The 18,941-nt window shown below is 35.9% G+C and overlaps 2 protein-coding genes across 3 annotated transcripts in view; one reads left to right on the top strand and one right to left on the bottom strand.

The window, feature by feature from the left end:
- NBDY (negative regulator of P-body association) overlaps window positions 1-18,022 on the bottom strand; it is a 77,801-nt gene extending 59,779 nt beyond the window's left edge. The window contains exons 1-2 of one of the 2 annotated variants that reach the window (XR_010154777.1): window positions 17,335-18,022; window positions 14,752-14,888 (exon numbers count right to left, since the gene is read on the bottom strand). Coding sequence is in view for 1 of the 2 variants with exons in the window: in XM_063804489.1 (XP_063660559.1) it covers window positions 17,364-17,570 (207 nt within the window). In the remaining variant the exon portion in view is untranslated. Of the gene's footprint in view, window positions 1-14,751; window positions 14,889-17,334 lie in introns of those variants that run through there. The other variant, XM_063804489.1, reaches the window with a different exon arrangement.
- LOC743898 (cytochrome b-c1 complex subunit 7-like) lies at window positions 9,367-9,827 on the top strand. The gene has a single exon (XM_054676988.2). The coding sequence runs from the start codon at window positions 9,464-9,466 to the stop codon at window positions 9,701-9,703; it is 240 nt and encodes a 79-aa protein (XP_054532963.1). The 5' UTR covers window positions 9,367-9,463; the 3' UTR covers window positions 9,704-9,827.
- Window positions 18,023-18,941: the final 919 nt, after the last annotated feature.

Genomic DNA, 18,941 nt, shown 5'->3' with positions numbered 1-18,941 from the left:
ATTTGGGTGGGCATACTCTAATTGCATATATCTTTAAAAGCAGAGAACCTTTCCTCAGCTGAGTCAGTGAAAGATGTAATGACAAAAGAAAATGGAGAAATTCTAAGTATGAGAGGGACTCAGTTTGCCATGGTTGGCTTTGAAGATGGAGAAAAGAGATGACAATCTAAGGAATTTGGGTGGCCTCTAGAAGCTAGGAACAGCTCTTAGCTCATAGCCAGCAAGAAAGGGATCTCAGATCTACAGAACTACAGTGGCAAGGAACTGAGATCTACAGATCTCAGATCTACAGTGGCAAGGAACGGAATTCTGCCAATAACCAAATGAGCAGGACATATCCCCCCAGAGCCTCTAGAAAGGAATGCAGCCAGTCAACAGCTTGACTTCTCATCAGGTCTGATGAGACCCATAGCAGGCTTCTGGCCTCCAGAACTATAATAAATATGTTCTTTTAAATTTCTAAATTTGTGATCATTTTGTTATGGTAGAAATATAAAACTAATACAGAATCCATGCAATAAAATCTGGCTTATCTTCCCAGAGACAGAAGACCCAGATGCTATGATAACATGTCAGGAGGTAAGAATAACAGGAGAGGAACTCGATCATATCATATTTGCCTCTTAAAAATGATCAATATAGAGTAGTATGAGAAAGTCTTTATACAATGAGAGGGAGAAAAGTGACCAAGTCATAGGAAAAAGTACTTAAGGAGACTGCACATGAAGCTGCTGAAAAAAAAAACTTTATTCCCTATTGAGTTGATTGTGAAAGTTTGTGAATACACAGACAGACAACCAACCGGACTAAGTAAATGCTCTGAGGTAGGAAAATGTGATGGCAGAACAGATATACAAACTCCTCTTCATGCTGAGCATTTCTGTAAACAGGTAACCTAGACATGGAATATGGTGCAAATTATAAACCATAATTTGACCTGTGTCCAGAAAAGTAACTTTCTTAAGGGGGAAGTAAAAAATACCCACCTAGCTATCTGTAAAATCCCCAAAGGTATCTATGCTCTTGGGATAAACTGGAATTTTGTGCCTAAGAAGGACAGAACATCGCCCATGTAGTCTTCTTGCTAAAAACGCTTAAACTAATCATGGGAAAACAATCAGACACATTTCATACTGTGAGACATACAGAGGAAAACTACCTGGACTCATCAAAAATGGCAACGTCACAAAAAAAGGACAAGAAAAAAAAGGGAGGGTGCTATTCTAGATTTAAAAAGACTAAAAAGGAGCATGACAACTAAATACAATGCATGACCCTTGACTGGATCCTGGACCAAAACAAATAAAAAGCTATAAAGGATATTGTTAGGAAAATTGTGAGAACTTGATATGGATAGTATATTAGATAATAGTATTGTATCAATGTTAAATTTCTCTGGGTGTAATAGTAATTTAATTGTTCTTAAGAGATATATGATTTAGTGTTTAGGGTTGAAGTGTCATGATATCTGCAAGTTACTTCCCAATGGCTCAGCAAAAAAATGTGTGTACGTATATATACATATATGTATATAGTATTTAGAAAAAGAGATAAGCCATATGTAGCCAAATTGATGCACTGATGAATCTAAAGTGGTCCCCCCTCATCCACAGTTTCAGTTACCCATGATTAACTGCAGTCTGAAAACAGTAAATGGAAAATTCCATAAACGATTCATAAGTTTTAAATTTCACACCACTGTGAGTAGTGTGATGAAATCTCATGTTTGCTCCAGATGTGAATCATCCCTTTGTCCAGCACATCAACGCTGTATTCCTTACCCGCCCATCAGTCACTTGCTAGCCATCTTGGTTATCCAATAAACTGTTGCAGTATCACAGTGCTTATGTTCACGTAATCCTTATTTTACTTAATAGTAACCCCAAAGTGCAAGAATGATAATGCTGGCAGTTCACATATGCTAAAGAGAAGCTGTAAAATGCTTCCTTTAAGTGAAAAGGAGGAAGTTTTCAACTTAATAAGGGAAGAAAAAAATCATATGTTGAAGTTGCTAAGACCTATGGTAAGAATGAGTCTTCTATCCATAAACTATGAATATTGTAATAATTGTTCTATTTTATTACTGTTGTTGTTAATCTTGTATTGTGCCTAACTTATAAATTTAACTTTATCATACATATGTATGTATAGGAAAAAAACATAGTTTATATAGGATTAATTACTCTTCATGTTACCAGGCATCCACTGGGGATTTTGGAATGTATCTCCCTTGGAAAAGAATGGCACTACAATACATGAAAGATATCTTTTGACTTTTCTGTAGAGTTTAAATTCTATAAAATAAAAAATTAGTAAAGAAAGATAATGTTTGGATATATAAAGCTTATCCTTAATACTAATTATAAATTCTATTGGTAAATTCAGAAACAAACAAATCAATGCATTGATTTTTTGGCAGAACATTTTGTAAAAGATAAAAGAAAGAAAAAAAGTGAATAAGTAAAACAATGGAAAAAGAAATACCACCAAAAAAGGAAAGGTGGAGTAGCTATGTTAACAGCAAGGAAACATTGGGCAGGTCTTCCAAACAGAAAATCAACAAAGAAACATCACACTTAATCTGTACTGTAGACCAAATGGACCTAACAGATATTTACAGAACATTTCATCCAACGGCTGCAGAATATACATTCTTTTCCTCAGCACATGGATCATTCTCTAAAGCCACCATGTTAGGTCACATGACCATATGTTAGGTCACAATACAAGTCTTAAAACATTCAAAAAAATTGAAATAATATGAAGCATCTTTGACCACAATGGAATAAAAATAGAAATCAATAACAAGAAGAATTTTGGAAACTATACAAATACCTGGAAATTAAACAGTATGTTCCTGAATAAGCAGTGGGTCAATGAAGAAACCAAGAAGAAAACTGAAAAATTTCTTGAAACAAATGATAATGGAAACACAACATACAAAAACCTACGGGATAAAGCAAAAGCAGTACTAAGAGGGAAGTTTATAGCTATAAAGTTTAGTTATATATAAGTTTAGTTATTTAGTGCCTAAATAAAAAAAAAGTAAAACTTAAAATAAAGAAACCAATAATGAATCTTAAAGAACTAGAAAAGCAAGAGAAAACTAAACTCAAAATTAGAGGAAGAAAAGAAATAATAAACACCAGAGCAGAAATAAATGAAATTGGAATGAAGAAAACAATACAAAATAAATAAGTAAATGAAATAAAAAGTTGGTGTTTTGAAATGTGAAACAAATTCGACAAACCTTTACCCAGACTAAGAAAAAAAGAGGGAAGATCCAAATAAATAAAACCAGAGATGAAAAAGGAGACATTACAACTGATACTGCAGAAATTCAAAGGATCATTAATGGCAACTATGAACAACTATATGCCAATAAAGTGGAAAATCTAGACTAAATAGAGAAACTCCTCTACACATATGACATATCAAGACTGAACCATGAAGATAATCCAAAACCTGAAAAGACCAATAAAAAGCCATAATAAAAAGTCTCCCAGTAAAGAAAAGCCTGGGACCCGATGGCATCACTGCTGAATTCTACCAAATATTTAAAGAAGAACTAATATCAATCCTACCTGAACTATTCTGAAAAATACAGGAGGAAGGGATACTTCCAAACTAATTCCATGAGGCCTGATACCAAAATCAGACAGAAACAAATTAAAAAAAAAAAACAGGCCAATATCTCTGATAAATACTGATGCAAACATCTTCAACACACTACTAGCAAATCAAATTCAACAATACATTAAAAAGATTATTCATCATGACCAAGTGGGATTTATCCCTGGGATGGAAGGATGGTTCAACAGTGGTGATACATAGTATCAACACAATGGAGGACAAAAACCATATGGTCATTTCACTTGATGCCGAAAAAGCATTGGATAAAGTTCAACATGCCGTCATGATAAAAACCTTCAAAAATGGGTATAGAAGGAACATACCTCAACATAATAAAACCCATATATAACAGACCCACAGCTAGTATCATACCAAATAGGGAAAAACTGAAAGCTTTTCCTCTAAGATCTGAAACATGACAAGGACGCCCATTGTCACCACTGTTATTCAACATAATACTGCAAGTCCTAGTTAGAGCAATCAGACAAGAGAAAGAAATTAAGGGCATCCAAATTGGAAAGGAAGAAGTCAAATTACCATTGTTTGCAGAGGATTTGATCTTGTGTTTGGAAAAGCATAAAGATTCCACAAAAACTATAAGAACTGATAAATTCAGTAAAGTTGCAGGATACAAAATCAACATACGAAAATCAGTAGCATTTCCACATGCCAACATTGGGCAATCTGAAAAAGAAATTTAAAAGTAATTCCACTTACAATAGCCAAACATAAAATTAAATACCTAGCAATTAACTCAACCAAAGAAGTGGGAGATCTCTTTAATAAAAACTGTAGAACACTGATGAAAGAAATTGAAGAGGACACCAAAAAATGGAAAGATAGACCATGTTCATGAATTGAAAGAATCAATATTGTTAAAACGTCCATGCCACAAAAAGCAATCTACAGGTTCAATGCAATACTTAAAAAATACAAAAAACATTCTTCACAGAAATAGAAAAAACAATCCTAAAATTTATATGGAGCCACAAAAGACCCAGAATAACCAAAGCTATCCTAAGCAAAAAGAACAAAACTGGAGGAATCATATTACCTGACTTCAAATTATACTACAGAACTACAGTAATCAAAACAGCATGGTATTGTCACAAAAACAGACACATAGACCAATGGAAGATAACTGAGAACCCAGAAACAAATCCACACACCTAAAAAACTCATTTTCCACAAAGGTGCCAAGAACATACACTATGGAAAAGACAGTCTCTTCAATAATTGGTGCTGGGAAAACTGGATATCCATATGCAGAAGAATGAAACTAGATAGCTATCTTTTGCCATACACAAAAATCAAATCAAAATGTATTAAAGACTTAAGTCAAAGACCTCAAACTATGAAACTACAACAAGAAAATATGGGAAAAATCTCCAGGACATTGATCTGGGCAAAAATTTCTTAATTAATACCCCACAAGCAAAGGCAATCAAAGCAAATATGAACAAATGGGATCACATCAAGTAAAAAGCTTCTGCACAGCAAAGCAAACAGTCTACAAAGTATAGGTGCAATGGGAGAAAATATTTGCAAACTACACTTTTGACAAGAAATTAATAACCAAAATATATAAGGAGCTCAAACAACTCAATAGGAAAAAATCTAATAATTTGATCAAAATTGTGACAAAGATTTGAATAGACCTTTCTCAAAAGAAGATATACAAATGGCAAACAGGCATGTGAAAAAGTACTCATTGTAGTTGATCATCAGGGAAATGCAAATCAAAACTACAATGGGATATTATCTCACTTCAATTAAAATGGCTTATATCCAAGTGACAGGCAATAACAAATGCTGGCAAGAATGCGGAGAAGAGGGAATGCTTGTACACTGTTGATGGGAATGTAAATTAGTACAACCACAATGGAGAACGATTTGAAGATTCCTCAAAAAACTAAAAATTGAGCTACCATATGACCCAGCAATCCCACTGCTGGGTATATACCCCAAACAAAGGAAATCAGTATTATCAAAGAGATATCTGCACTCCCATGTTTGTTGCAGCACTGCTTACAACAGCTAAGATTTAGAAGCAACCTAAGGGTTCATCAACAGATACATGAACGAAGAAAATGTGGTATATATACATAGTGGAGTACTAATCAGTCATAAAAAAGAATGAGATCTAGTTATTTACAACAGCATGGATGGAACTGGATATCATTATGTTAAGTGAAATGGGCCAGGCACAGAAAGACAAACATCACATGTTCTCACTTATTTGTGGAATCTAAAAATCAAAACAATTGAACTCATGGAGATAGAGAGTAGAAAGATGGTTACCAGAGGCTGGGAAGGGTAATGGGTGGTGGGGGAGAGTGGGGATGGTTAATGGGTATACAAAAAGAATGAATAAGACCTATTATTTGATAGGACAGCAGGGTGACTATAGTCAATAATAATATAACTGTATAATTAAATTGTCTGTAACACAAAGGATAAATGCTTGAAATGATGGATACCCCATTGTACATGATGTGATTATTACACTTTGCATGTATCAAAACATCTCATATACCCCATAAATGTATACAACTACTAGGTACCCAGAAAGATTTTACAAAATTAAAAAGACCCAGCAAACAAAAAAATTTTACATTCAAAAAGATAAAAAGAGTTCCTAAAATTGTAAAATATGTATCTATTCTAGACTTGTATGTACATACTAACAATGCCTCAAGTATACAAAGCAAAAATTGTTAAAAGTGTAAGAATTTGACAAATACACAAATACAGTGGGAGATTTTAACTCTCTTGGTAACTGATAGGTCCAGCAAACAAAAAACTTAGGAATAGAGAAGATTTAAACAACACAGTTAAATTTAATGAACAGAACACTACACGCAAAAATTAGATACACAATCTTTCCAGGCACACATAAAACACTAGTTGATCATGTTCTCTAGGACATAAAGCAAGTTTCAACAAACACTAAATAATCATTATCACATAAGCAATATTGTCTTTTAAATGGAAAACAATGACAAAATGTTAAGCTAAAAAACAGCTACATACAATGACTTAGTTTCTAAATACTGTCTCCATAAAAGATAACAGAGGTCTATAGAGAAATGATTAATGGGGTAGGAAGTACAAGACAAGCTTGAAAGTAAGGAAGTAAAAAAATTTTAAAGTAAGTAAAAAGTGTGTTTAAGAATGATGAGACATGTCAAAAGACAGGGGAGCCAACTTGAATGGGCAGCCAGTCACTAAATCTGAGACAATTTGGGTACTAAAATAAATAATAACAATAGGGTATTTTTAAAATAAAGTAAAAATCTATGTGTCCAAGGTAATTAATAAACAAATAAATGGAGAAAAAGCTCTACCTTGATGTAGAATATAAACTAATAAATGTACTAAAAATGATGGAGTTTGAAAATTACCATTTTGCATTCATCATAGCAATATCTGATTCAGTCAAGAATTATCAATGGATTTGAAAACCAGTGGATGATAATTTAATGAGGAATAGGATATTTACATAGTCTCAAAGTATCCCCAGCAAAATCATTAATTATAAAGAGGAAAATGATAACTGTAAAGTGGATTAATCTAGCAACTATTCACCACATTAACCAAGTAATCAAAGTTAACTTTACTACTAAAGGGTCAAACCAGCATCATGTACCACCATTATGATGCCCTGAGAACAATACATTACTTCTGTGGTGCTTTTGCTAATATGAGTACTCTGAATAATGGGGAAATGGCACACAAATTTAAATTAAAGGACAATCTATGAAATAAGTGTCCTGTATTTACCCAAGTGTCAATTGTCGATGTGTGATATTGTGATATATATATATTGGTTTTTGTCCATGGTTCCTGGCTTATAACTCCCAAATCTCTTGTTATTTCCTAAGTGACTAAAGCAATAAGCATATCTCTTGTTAAAGTATTTGGTCTTTTGTCTTTGGTTCCTGAAGCAGCTTTGAAACAGCTTCAGAGAAATAAAAGTGAGAGACAGTTTCTCTCATTCTCTCTCTCTCTCTCTCTCTCTCTCTCTATATATATATATATATACACAAACACACATATATATGTATAATGGTGGGGCACTTTAGGCTTCACAAAACAGAATCTCTCTCTGACTTTCTCCTGCCCTCCTTTTACCTGCTTTTTTTTCTCCCAAAGGCAAGCCATAGAAACTAAAAATATACTCTAATCTTCACCCAGCTTTCTGGCTTGGAGCTGGTCGTAAAGAAATTCTCTGACCTACCTAGTTTGACTGTGGGTCATAAGACTCCCATTTCAGAAAGAGTCCTGCCCCATACCCAGGAGGAAGGAATGCTGCACAGAGAAACCAAGAAGAATCTGAACAGACAAGCCTTGCTGGGTTTCTCCACCAAGTCTATTGGTATTAGATCATACCCTTTAGTCCAGTCACATTTCTACATGGTTGTTCATGCTTCAATAGTGCCTATCAGATAAAGTCTTCATAAAAAGCACAAGAGGACAAAGTACAGCTGAATTTGTGGAGGATTTCAGAAAGGTGACAAATAACTCATCCACATGCCAGGAGGGTGGCACACCCTAACTCCACAGGAATGGAAGCTCCTGTGCTCAGTAGCCTTCCAGACCTCACTCTATGTATCTCTTCATCTGGCTGTTTATTTGTAGCCTTTAAAATATCCTTTATGAATAAATGGGTAAATGTAAGTAAGTGTTTCCCTGAGTTCTGTGTGTTGTTCTAGCAAATTATTTGAGCCTAAAGAGAGAGGTTGCGGGAACCCTAACTTGAAGCTGGTCAGTTAAAAGTTCCAGAGGCCCAGATTTGAAACTGATGTCTAAAGTTGAGGCAGTCTCGTGGGACTAAGCCCTCAATCTGTGGGATCTGATACTTTCTGTAGGGAGATAGCTTCAGAATTGAATTGGACTGGAGAACACCCAGCTGGTGTCCACTGCAGAATTGTTTGCTTGCCTGTTGGTGAGAAAAAATCCCAATACATTTGATCACAAGCTTTCTGTGTTGGTTGCTGTGGTACAAGAGCCAAAGAAAAACTTTTTTTCCACACAATCAGTGTCAGAAGTGGGGTTATGAGAATATAATGAGAGAAACTAAGTTTGTTTTTCTATAAACATAAAAGACAAAGAAAGGTCAAGGAATTGTTCCATATTAAAAACTGAAGAGACATGACAAGTAAATGTAATGCATCATCTTGGATTAGCACTTTGACCAAGGAAAGAAAATAACCACAAAAGACATTATTGGGACAACTGATAACATTGGAATATGGCGTAGATTATAATATTGAAACAATGTCAAATTTCTTGATTGTGACACATTTACTGAGGATGTATAAGAGGAAATCATCATTCTGAGGAAATACACACTGACATATTAAGAGGTAAAGGAGAATGATATTTGCAAACTACTGTCAAATAGGAGAAGGAGGAGAGGAAGAGAAAAACAGAATGATAAGGCAAACGTGATAAAATGTTAATTGGTGAATCTGGGTAAAGGACATTCTGGGAGTTCTTTGTAATATTCCTGGTTTTTCAAGTGTGAAATTAAATAAAAATAAAAATTTTAAAAACACAAACATAAAATTCAATAATAACTACATCAATAAATATCAATAACCACACTTTTTCTATGTATTTAATGAAAGAAAATGTTTTATATTGCCAAATTCTGTTGGGATGAGCAGCCAGTGTATAATTTTTGTATCTTGTTATAAGAAGGATTAAAAAAAAATTAAAGCAGGTCAAAATGGCTGGCAAGCAGGCCATTTCAGCATCAGGCAAGTGGCTGGATGGTATTTGAAAATGGTGTTACAATACTGCAGGATTCAATAAACTGGGGTTAATGAGAGATGATACAATATATGAGGATGAAGACATAAAAGAAGCCATAAGAAGGCGTCCTGAGAACCTTTATAATGACAGGATGTGTCACATTAAGAGTGCATTGGACCTGACCATGAAGCATCAGATCTTGCCTAAAGAGCAGTGGACCAAATATGAAGAGGAAAATTTCTACCTTGAACTGTATCTGCAAGAGGTTACTCGGGAAAGAAAAGAAAGAGAAGAATGGGCAATGAAGTAATCATGTAGTTGAAGTCTGTGGATGCAGCTGTTATGAAGATGGTTAAACTTGAAACAAACAATTTTAAGAATTATTTGGTCTGCAGATGTTTTACTTTAAATAAATGTCTATTGTAATGGCTGGAGTTATTCCAAACCTTATACTGAATAACTACTGAATCCATTTACTGTTAAATTTTTTTCCAAACTTTCAAGATGTTTTTAGTAGTGTTTAACTACTTCCTGGAGCTCAGAGGCCACTTTATCAGTCTTCCTCACTGGTTGGATAGCCCATCAGTTTATGTAAGGATGTAACTTCCATGAGTTATAGCCTTATGGAAGCTACTAAATAAAAAAGGGGGTATGCACCCCCTAGTTTGCCAGGATTGAAAAACAGCCTCTTCACTGCTATCCAAATAGATTTGATTTTGCATCCTGTCATTTAAAAAGAAATTCTGTATGCACTCCAACATAGGTATACTTAAGTAATACATATACTCCTGTGCTAACATGTAGACTAGAAAACGAAAAGTAGACATTAGAAAAATAGAAGTACAAAGACAAATCATACTTTTCCCCATATCCCAGTGACTTTTCCACTTTGGAAATGATTGTTATAAAGTTTAAGGGTTGGATACTAATCAGTTAAAAGTTTTAAGATTATAAGGTAATTTTTAAAAATATAAATTAGAATCATTGGCCGAGCGCGGTGGCTCACGCCTGTGGTCCCAGCGCTTTGGGAGGCCGAGGCGGGCAGATCTCCTGAGGTCAGGAATTCGAGACCAGCCTGACCAACATGGTGAAACCCCGTCTCTACTAGGGATGCGGAAAATTGGCCGGGCATGGTGGCGGGCACCAGTGGTCCCAGCTGTTTGGGAGGCTGCGGCAGGAGAATTGCTTGACCCCGGGGGGCGGAGGCTGCAGTGGGCCTAGATAGCGCCACTGCACTTCAGCCTGAGCGACAGTGGCTCTGTCTCAAAAAAAAGAAAAAAATAGAAGTATTCAATGTTGTCATCATTTCCACCCCTAAATTCTGAAATGCTTTCTTTGGTGGAGGTGAGAGTGTGGAGCCACAGCTAGTAGAGAAGGAACAGTAGGATATGCAGCCTCCCTGGTTTTCCAGGATGAGTCATTGCTGTGTGTGGCAGGAATGCCTTACCTCAACTAACAAAACAGTGTGAAAAACAAATTTGTGTTACATTTAAAATTTGTAAAGCAATGAGAAATGTGTGTATCATAAAGAGCATCTTTAAATTTTTGCTAAAATATCAAGTCTCAAATTCCCTAGGAACCACCCCCCATTTTTTTTTTTTTTTTTTTGCTAGTCAGATTATTTTTCTAAACCTATCTTGAAATCATGTCAATTTTCTTTTGTCTGGTTCAAGACAACTAAATCACTTGATAATGGTTTTGCTCAGGTCACATTGTGACAAGGTTTTAGTGTAGCCCTACTTCGCAGAAGGAGGCAGAGAAGACGGACTGTCTAGAACCCCCTTTAAAAGCATTTGTCTATTCAGAAAATTTTCCTGAGTAGATCTCTCCAAAGTCTCTTTTAATTGTGATTTCAAGATCACTTTTGCAGGACTCTGGTCTATTTGTTCAGACATCTACTGTGCACAATTACAAGGAGACTAGAACTGAGGCATCTCAAAGAGCACTGTCAAGGTGTGTAGGGAGCCGGGTGGGTGGAGGGAGGCTGGGCTCTGACCCTAGAAACCATGCTTATGAATGCTGTTAATGTTTAAAGCAAGCCTAAGGGCACTGCTGAAGGACAGGGGAACAAATAGAATGGACCAAGATTGAGGTATAACAAGAACTCCCAGGCTATCCACCTGCTCAAGGTAAAAAGTGTGATATTACATAGGGCAACCTCTGATTTTGTGAGAGTTCTTCCTAAAGTCACAGTGTATGCCTATTCTATGTTTCCAGATTACTTCATTTTTCCAAACGAGACCAAGTGTGCAAAAGTTCTTTGAACACTATATCAATGTTTTGTGTTCATTATAAATTATGGTTATCGTCCTGCTTGTTATGCAGACTAAGAAAGTAGATCTAGTATTTGGCTCACATAGGTGAAAAGGTGAGAATTTGTTAATCCATCAGTGAAGTCCTTTCATTTGAAAGAGAGGGCCTTTCTATTATCAAAAGCTGTCCTGTGTGAAAAATCACCATGAAAGTGCCTGAAACACACAGGCTTGTTGTCCTGTAGACAGAATGGTAGAGTGATTCAGAGCTAATTCTGGGTTAGACTGCACAGGTCTGAATCTATTTGCTCACTGTGTAGTGCTTTAGGAATACAATTTAACCTCTCCGTGCTTCAGTTTCTTTGGCCCTAAGATAGAGCTAATGATAGAAACCAACTTTACACAGTTGTGAAAATTAACTGACTACATGTCAAACACTAACTGTCTCTGGCACATAGTATGCATAATGTAAATTATGTGATGAGAAGCGAGAAAAAATAACTTGGGAAAACACTGAATATCATCAAAGTTGAATAGCTAACTAGTAGCTAAAGTCCAAGGTCCCCTCTCTTCCTTCTATGTGGCACTCTTGTTTTTGGTCCATCTACTCCCCTTGGGTGTTACCTCCTTGAGTGAAGTACCTGCTGGAGATGAGAAGAGTGGAACTGGATCTGCATGACAGCTTTGATTAGGATGGAGCTAAGACTTGGTTATCTCCCTGTTTTGTGTTTTGGATGGGTGATATTTTAAAACTGCCAACATTAAAATCTTGCTAATTTGCTTTGTACAGTTTAAAATGTTTGATATCTTTTATTGTTTAAAGTTTGAGATTGGTTTTGAATATATGGTTTTCCTACATCTTGAAGAAGGATATGTTTGTTTGCTCTGAAGTGGTCTATGTTCTGTTTTTCTATTTTACTATACTTTGCAAAAAACAGATGGCTGGCTTATGTTCACTGTTGTAGTGCACTACCTAGTATCACTCAGCCTTCCTGTTGTCAAGGTGTAGGAAGCAGCGTAAGGGATGTTGGGCCTTCAGACCCCCAATTGCCAACTCTGGTCCTAGTTCCAGATTGCATGGACATACTTAATAACATTCCTGCACTGAGTTATCACGGTCTGAATATTTATGTGATGCTCTACGAGTGGTACCAAAATGTTAGTGATGGAATTTTCACTAATGGCACCTTTTCCTGTTTTTAAATTCTAGAATCTTAATAAATCCAAAGTGTACATTTTGGTAATGATTTCATTTAGCTATTTACTCTAAGGACTGCCTTTTAAAGCATTAACTCTGCAATAACTTTAACTTATGAAAAGATTGAGCAGTAAGAATAAAAACTAGGCCAAAGCACAAAGTAATAATCCTTCACAAATAAGATGGAGTTATAAAAATATGGGCATCCTGTGTGTAGCTTTGAAAATAACCGAAGTACTTGGAACTAAAAAGTTAGGTGAACATAAAAATTGTCATAACCAAATCCTTGACAGCTTGACGGATGAAAAGCAGATGGGTTTACACTGTAGGGGAGGAGGCATGGATTTTAGGAAGGACAGCATCAGAGAGGGATGGTTAGAAAGTGAACAAGACACATTGCTCTTTGGAAAACAAGGAAAGTCCCTTAATTAGAACAAGGCATGAAATTCTGCCACTAGGTGGCGATGCCCTATAACTTTACAACTTAGGGTACATCACACCAGCACTATGGAAGGTTTCTCCATTCTGCACCCCACCAACTCCCTCCCCTCCTTCATTTTTCAGGATGACAACACCTTAGAGGTTTATGGCCATCAGGAGAATTTACTACTAAGCTATATACTGATCTAATGAAATCTAATATATGTTGTGCAATGAATTATGAGTTATTTAGTTTCAGGATTTTATTAATTCAATCAGTTATGACCATATTTCCTTTTATATGATTGTTCACTCTTTATACATACCAGATGACTGTATAAAGAACATCTAATAAAGTCTATAGATGTAAAAAAAAAATTTAAAAAGAAAAATAAGATAAAGTTAAACTAGAATGGGAATAATGATTTCATAATATAATTTTTTAAAAAAGGAATCCCATATGATTAGAAATTGAAAAAAAACAAACCATGGGTCAAAAAAATCATAAGAGAAATTTAAAAATAATAAATATTGAATGATAAAAATACTATATATAAAAGTCTGTGAAATATTTCTAAAGTGGTAGAAGAAAATTTATAGTTCTAAATTCTTATTTTACAGAAGAACATTGAAAATTAAGATGCTAAAGATTCAACTCAATAAATTAGAAAAAGAACAACAAAAGGAAAGTAGAAGAAAGTTCAATATAAAAATAAAAGTCAAAATGATTAAAATAGGAACCAAATATCCAATGACGAGGCTCGATGAAAGCAAAAGCAAGAAATACATTAGAAAATTGATTATTGTAATTTATCACATGGTCACACTGTGATATTAATGGTGAAGAAAGGATATGAAAGTGGCAGTACATATAGACGGGAAAAAACTTCATAATATTTGTAATAAAACCTCTCAGCAAACTAGGAACATTAAGAAAGTTCCTTAACTTGAGAAAGACAATCTACTAAAAAAGGTGAAACTTTTGTAGAATTTAGGAACAAAATAAGGAAATCCTCTACCAATGCTGTTGTTCCTCTTTGTACTGAAGATCCTAGCTAGCACAGTAATACAAGGTAAAGAAATATTGTAAAGAAACTGTCATTATTCAAAATATAATTAATTAACAGATAATCCAAGAAAATCTATACATTATTAGAATAAACAGAATTTAAGAAGGCTCCAGCATATAAAATAAATATACAAAAATATCAATCATGTTCCCATTTACTAGAAACAATTAGAAAATGTAGTTAAAAAGATGATATATTTCACAGTAATAATAGAAACTATAAGTACAAGTGAATCTAACAAAACATTTCTTCAGATTACACTATTATTATGAATATGTTTTCATATAATGTAGAATATAGTTTCAATTTTATCATTTGCTGCTATCTTTTTGAGTTTTGTTTGGCTACTTTTTAATGTGTCAAAACCAACTCTTTTTTTTCTCTTCCTCCTCTTAATAATTTTTGGTAAAGAGATTACCTTAAAAAGCACAACTTCCAGGTTCAGGATACCAGAAAAAGCAGGGTAGCATTGTAAATAATCTTCATTGTTTTCACCAGGTGAACTATTATATGAATGCACCAGGGAAATGGAGTCATACTGCAATCGCTCAAAGACTGAAAAATAGTAAAAAATATTGTGGCATCATTTTTTCTGTTTTTGTCCATCTCTTTGTCCCTTGGTCTCCTCAAATCATTATCCTTCCCATACCTCTATTTCGATGATTTATTCCTATAAAACAGTTGTATACATAGTATTAGAAGGGATGTATTATATAGAAGTTTAGAGCATAAACTCTGGAATCAGGTGTTCTGGGTTCAAAGCTCAGCTCAGCCACCTCTTGCTGTGTAACTTGTGGCAAGTCATACAACTTCCCTTGGCCTATACAAACTTCTCTAGTAGAGTTGTGATTAAATAAATTATAACATGCAAAGCCCTTTAGAAAATTGGCACATAAATCTTTAGTAAATATTGGCTATTATTACAATTATCAGTGATTTGAATCACTTGGAGGGGAAATTATGTAGCTACCGCACTTATTGTTTTGTTCTTTTGTTTTCTTTTCTTTTTCCTTTTTATTTTTAAAAATTATTTATTTATTTATTTTTTACACCGAGTCCCGCTCTGTCGCCCAGGCTGGAGTGCAGTGGCATGATCTCGGCTCACTGCAATCTCTGCCTCCTGGATTCAAGCGATTCTCCTAACTCAGCGTCCCGAGTAGCTGGGATTATAGGCATATAACACCATGACCGGCTATTTTTTTTTTTTTTTTTTTTTTACTTTTAGTAGAGATGGGGTTTCGCCATATTGGCCAGGCTGGTCTCGAACTCCTGACCTTAGGTGATCTGCCCACCTCAGCGTCACAAAGTGCTGGGATTACAGGCGTGAGCCACTGCGCCCGACTGCTCTTTTGTTTTCTATCTGAGCAATTTTCTCCCTACTCCCTGCAACCTTCCACTCCACTACCCCTTTGAATAGAGGTAAACATGTGAGAAGTAAAGCTGTATGGAATGACAGGGAGATGCTTTCAAGTAAAATAGATTTCTATTTTTTTTTCTGTGCATTACCACCAAACCCAATGTCTAAAACTTCTTTGGTCACCAATGTTGTCCCATCATTCATTGATTTATTTATTGAAATATCTGTTTCACTCCTATTATGTACTAGGCACTATGCCTTGGCCATCCATCCCCTACAGCTCTCAGAATAATTCCTACCCATTGCAAGGGCTTCATAAAGGTTTACTGCACGAATGAAGAAAAGATGCTTCTCTCCTTTGAATTAAAAGGATCTATAAAACTTGGGTCAGATTCAGTTTTATAATTTGCATTCTATAAAGTTCATCTAAATATCAGAGATTCCTTTTCTGATAGTAAGAATAGGAATCTTAAAATACAAATAGTAGCACTTGATGGATATTGGAATGAAGTATATGCTCAGCATAACATTTAAGGCCCTGAAGCACTTTATCTTCACCTCCTAGTCCTTCTTGTAGATTCAAAATTATAGCCAAGCTGTTTCCAGAAGAATTCTGCCTTTTCTCTGGAAACCCTCGGCCTGAAAAGCATTCCCTGCCCCTCCACATGGCAGATGTCACTCAACCTTTAAGGCCCACCCAAAGTTCCTCCTTCCTTTTTTTTGAGACGTAGTTTTTTGCTATTGTCGCCCAGGCTGGAGAGCAATGGCGCGATCTCGGCTCACTGCAACCTCTGCCTTCCAGGTTCAAATGATTGTCCTGCCTTAGCCTCCCGAGTTGCTGAGATTACAGGCGTCCACCATCACGCCTGGCTAATTTTTGTAACTTTAGTAGAGACGGGGTTTCACCGTGTTGGCCAGGCTGGTCTCGAATTCCTGACCTGATCTGCTCACCTCGGCATCCCAAAGTGCTAGGATAATAGGCGTGAGCCACCGCGTCCGCCCCCCTACTCCTCCTTTTTGATGGCTCATGATTACTACCAGGCTGTGACTTGGTCCATCCTCCACCCTTCCTGAATACCTTGAACAAGCAAACATTATGGCACTTGGATTTGACTATCACATTGTAGCTTTAAAAAAAAAAATTCAACTCTCCTGCCTTACACAGAGAAAGACATACACTTCTGAAGGCTGGCCTTCAACAGATGCTTTTTATTGGCCTTGAACCAGCCTTTTTTTTTAATAAAAAAATTTTCCAATGCACGCAAAAGTAGAGAGAATAATATAATAAATCCCTACATATACATCACCCAGCTTTAAATTATCAACTCATGAGCATTTTTATTACACTTTCCCTCCACCTTGGCACCAATGACTTACTTTCAAGCAAATCAAAAGATTCAAGTCTATTTCTTAGAAAATATAACTACAATTATTTCATCTAAAATATTACAAATAATTATTTAATGTCGTTAAATATCCATCATTTCATTCAAGCATATTTTGTGAAAGAGCTGCTTAATCCCTGCATGTTATTTTTTCTATTTTGAAATCATGGAAAGAACAGGGAAAAGGGGAAGGAAATTTGTGAGAATGCATAAATAAGTTTCAAAGAGCCTAGATGTCCTAGATGAGAAAGAATCTGACCTGGTTTAGGGTGGGAGAAATTTATTTCTCTACTTCTCCGGAGGAGGAGGGTGCGACTTCAGGCCGGCTGATGCAGGAGGAGGTGCGGAGGGTAGAGTGGTACTACCTCCGTTGGGAGTTCCTTCCGGATAATCCCAACGCGGAGCGAGGAGGCAGCGCTTTTTTGGAGGCTTGGCTTCCCGTGCGTTTCCAGGTGGGAGAGTGGATCTCCCGGAGGCACAAGGTTGGTCTCCCATAAGGATTACAGAAACGGGTCGTCAGTTTTCTCCGGTGGGCCCTGGCAAAGCCAAGAGACCTGAGATGGCGGCGAGTCCCCTCCAGGCACAGAGCTGGCTTCCTCCTGTTTCGCTCTTACCGTATTTCCTGTATCCTGAGACGTACATCCCTTCTCCGCCTCCACCCCTCCTCCCTACCCCATTCTATTTTAATGTTTCTATTAGGATGGGTGTTAAAAACCGATGTCGTTATTTAATATAGTGTTTTTCCATCGCGCCCCACCCCCACTAAATGTAAATAAATTTATTGAGAATTTAATATAATTTATGCAATTTTAAGATGAGAAGAAATTCAAGTTTACCTTTAAGTGGTAAACTCTGAATGGCTTATATGTGTGGGAGGGACGCGGGGGTGGGCGGTAACCAAATAAATTATTGAAGAGCTTTACAAGCCAGCTGCAGATGCACATCACAGAGCTGTGAAACTAGCTACAAACATTTAAAAAGCAATATGCAAACATGTAAGTTGACTAGAGTGCAGAATAGCACACTAGCACTAACCATGGAAATTGAATGTGGAAAATGAATTCACCGTATGTCATAGAATCTAAGATCATTTTTTCTTTATTTTTAAGCAAATTTGTAATTTTTGAAGGCTTATTATGTTTTTCCCCAAATTTGAATATCTAGGAAATCTCTGCGACCTAACAATTGATGGTACACTATACTTTAGTTGGCAGCTTTTTTTTTCTTTCTTGTAGGTATGGAAAATAATGACCCATCTTACCAGTGATGATATGTTATATTCTATGATTTATGGTAACCAGAAGAAAGTACCACGTGTCTCAGAAGAAAAGGCTTCTGGAACTTCTTAGACCTTCATTATTAAAATAGCCTACACATCCATCTCCCTTTAGCTATGGACAAACTAGATCACACTTCTTCAGCTTTGTTCTCAGTGCTTTTTGTTTGTTTTTTTGTTTTTTTAAATGGAGAGAGCTTAGTCCTTAATGCCAAAGTAGAAGTTCCTGTTAAACTCTGCTGTTTACAAGCTCTGAGCTCTTTGAGTAATTATTTAAATTCTTGGAACTTTGGTTTCCAGGCCATAATTTTTTCCTTGCAAAGGTGTTTCCATAACCAGGGATAATACATGTAAAGCATTTACTACTATAACTATCTCTTATCTCCACCCTTCTACCTTCCTCCAAGTAACCAGCATAGCCCTTTACACAAATTAGGTACTCAGTAAATATTTGGGAAATAAATGACCCCGTGGTTTTGTGCCAAATGCTACTAATAAAGACAGAAAAGTCAGATGTAGCTGTAGCTTAATGAAAAGATGTGAGGGAGGCATTGAGAGAGGCAGTATTTTAGAGCTAGAAGAGTAGTTGG

This window comes from Pan troglodytes, chromosome X, assembly GCF_028858775.2.
Source record: "Pan troglodytes isolate AG18354 chromosome X, NHGRI_mPanTro3-v2.0_pri, whole genome shotgun sequence".
Classification (NCBI taxonomy): domain Eukaryota; kingdom Metazoa; phylum Chordata; class Mammalia; order Primates; family Hominidae; genus Pan; species Pan troglodytes.
This window is presented reverse-complemented; position numbering and strand designations above follow the sequence as displayed.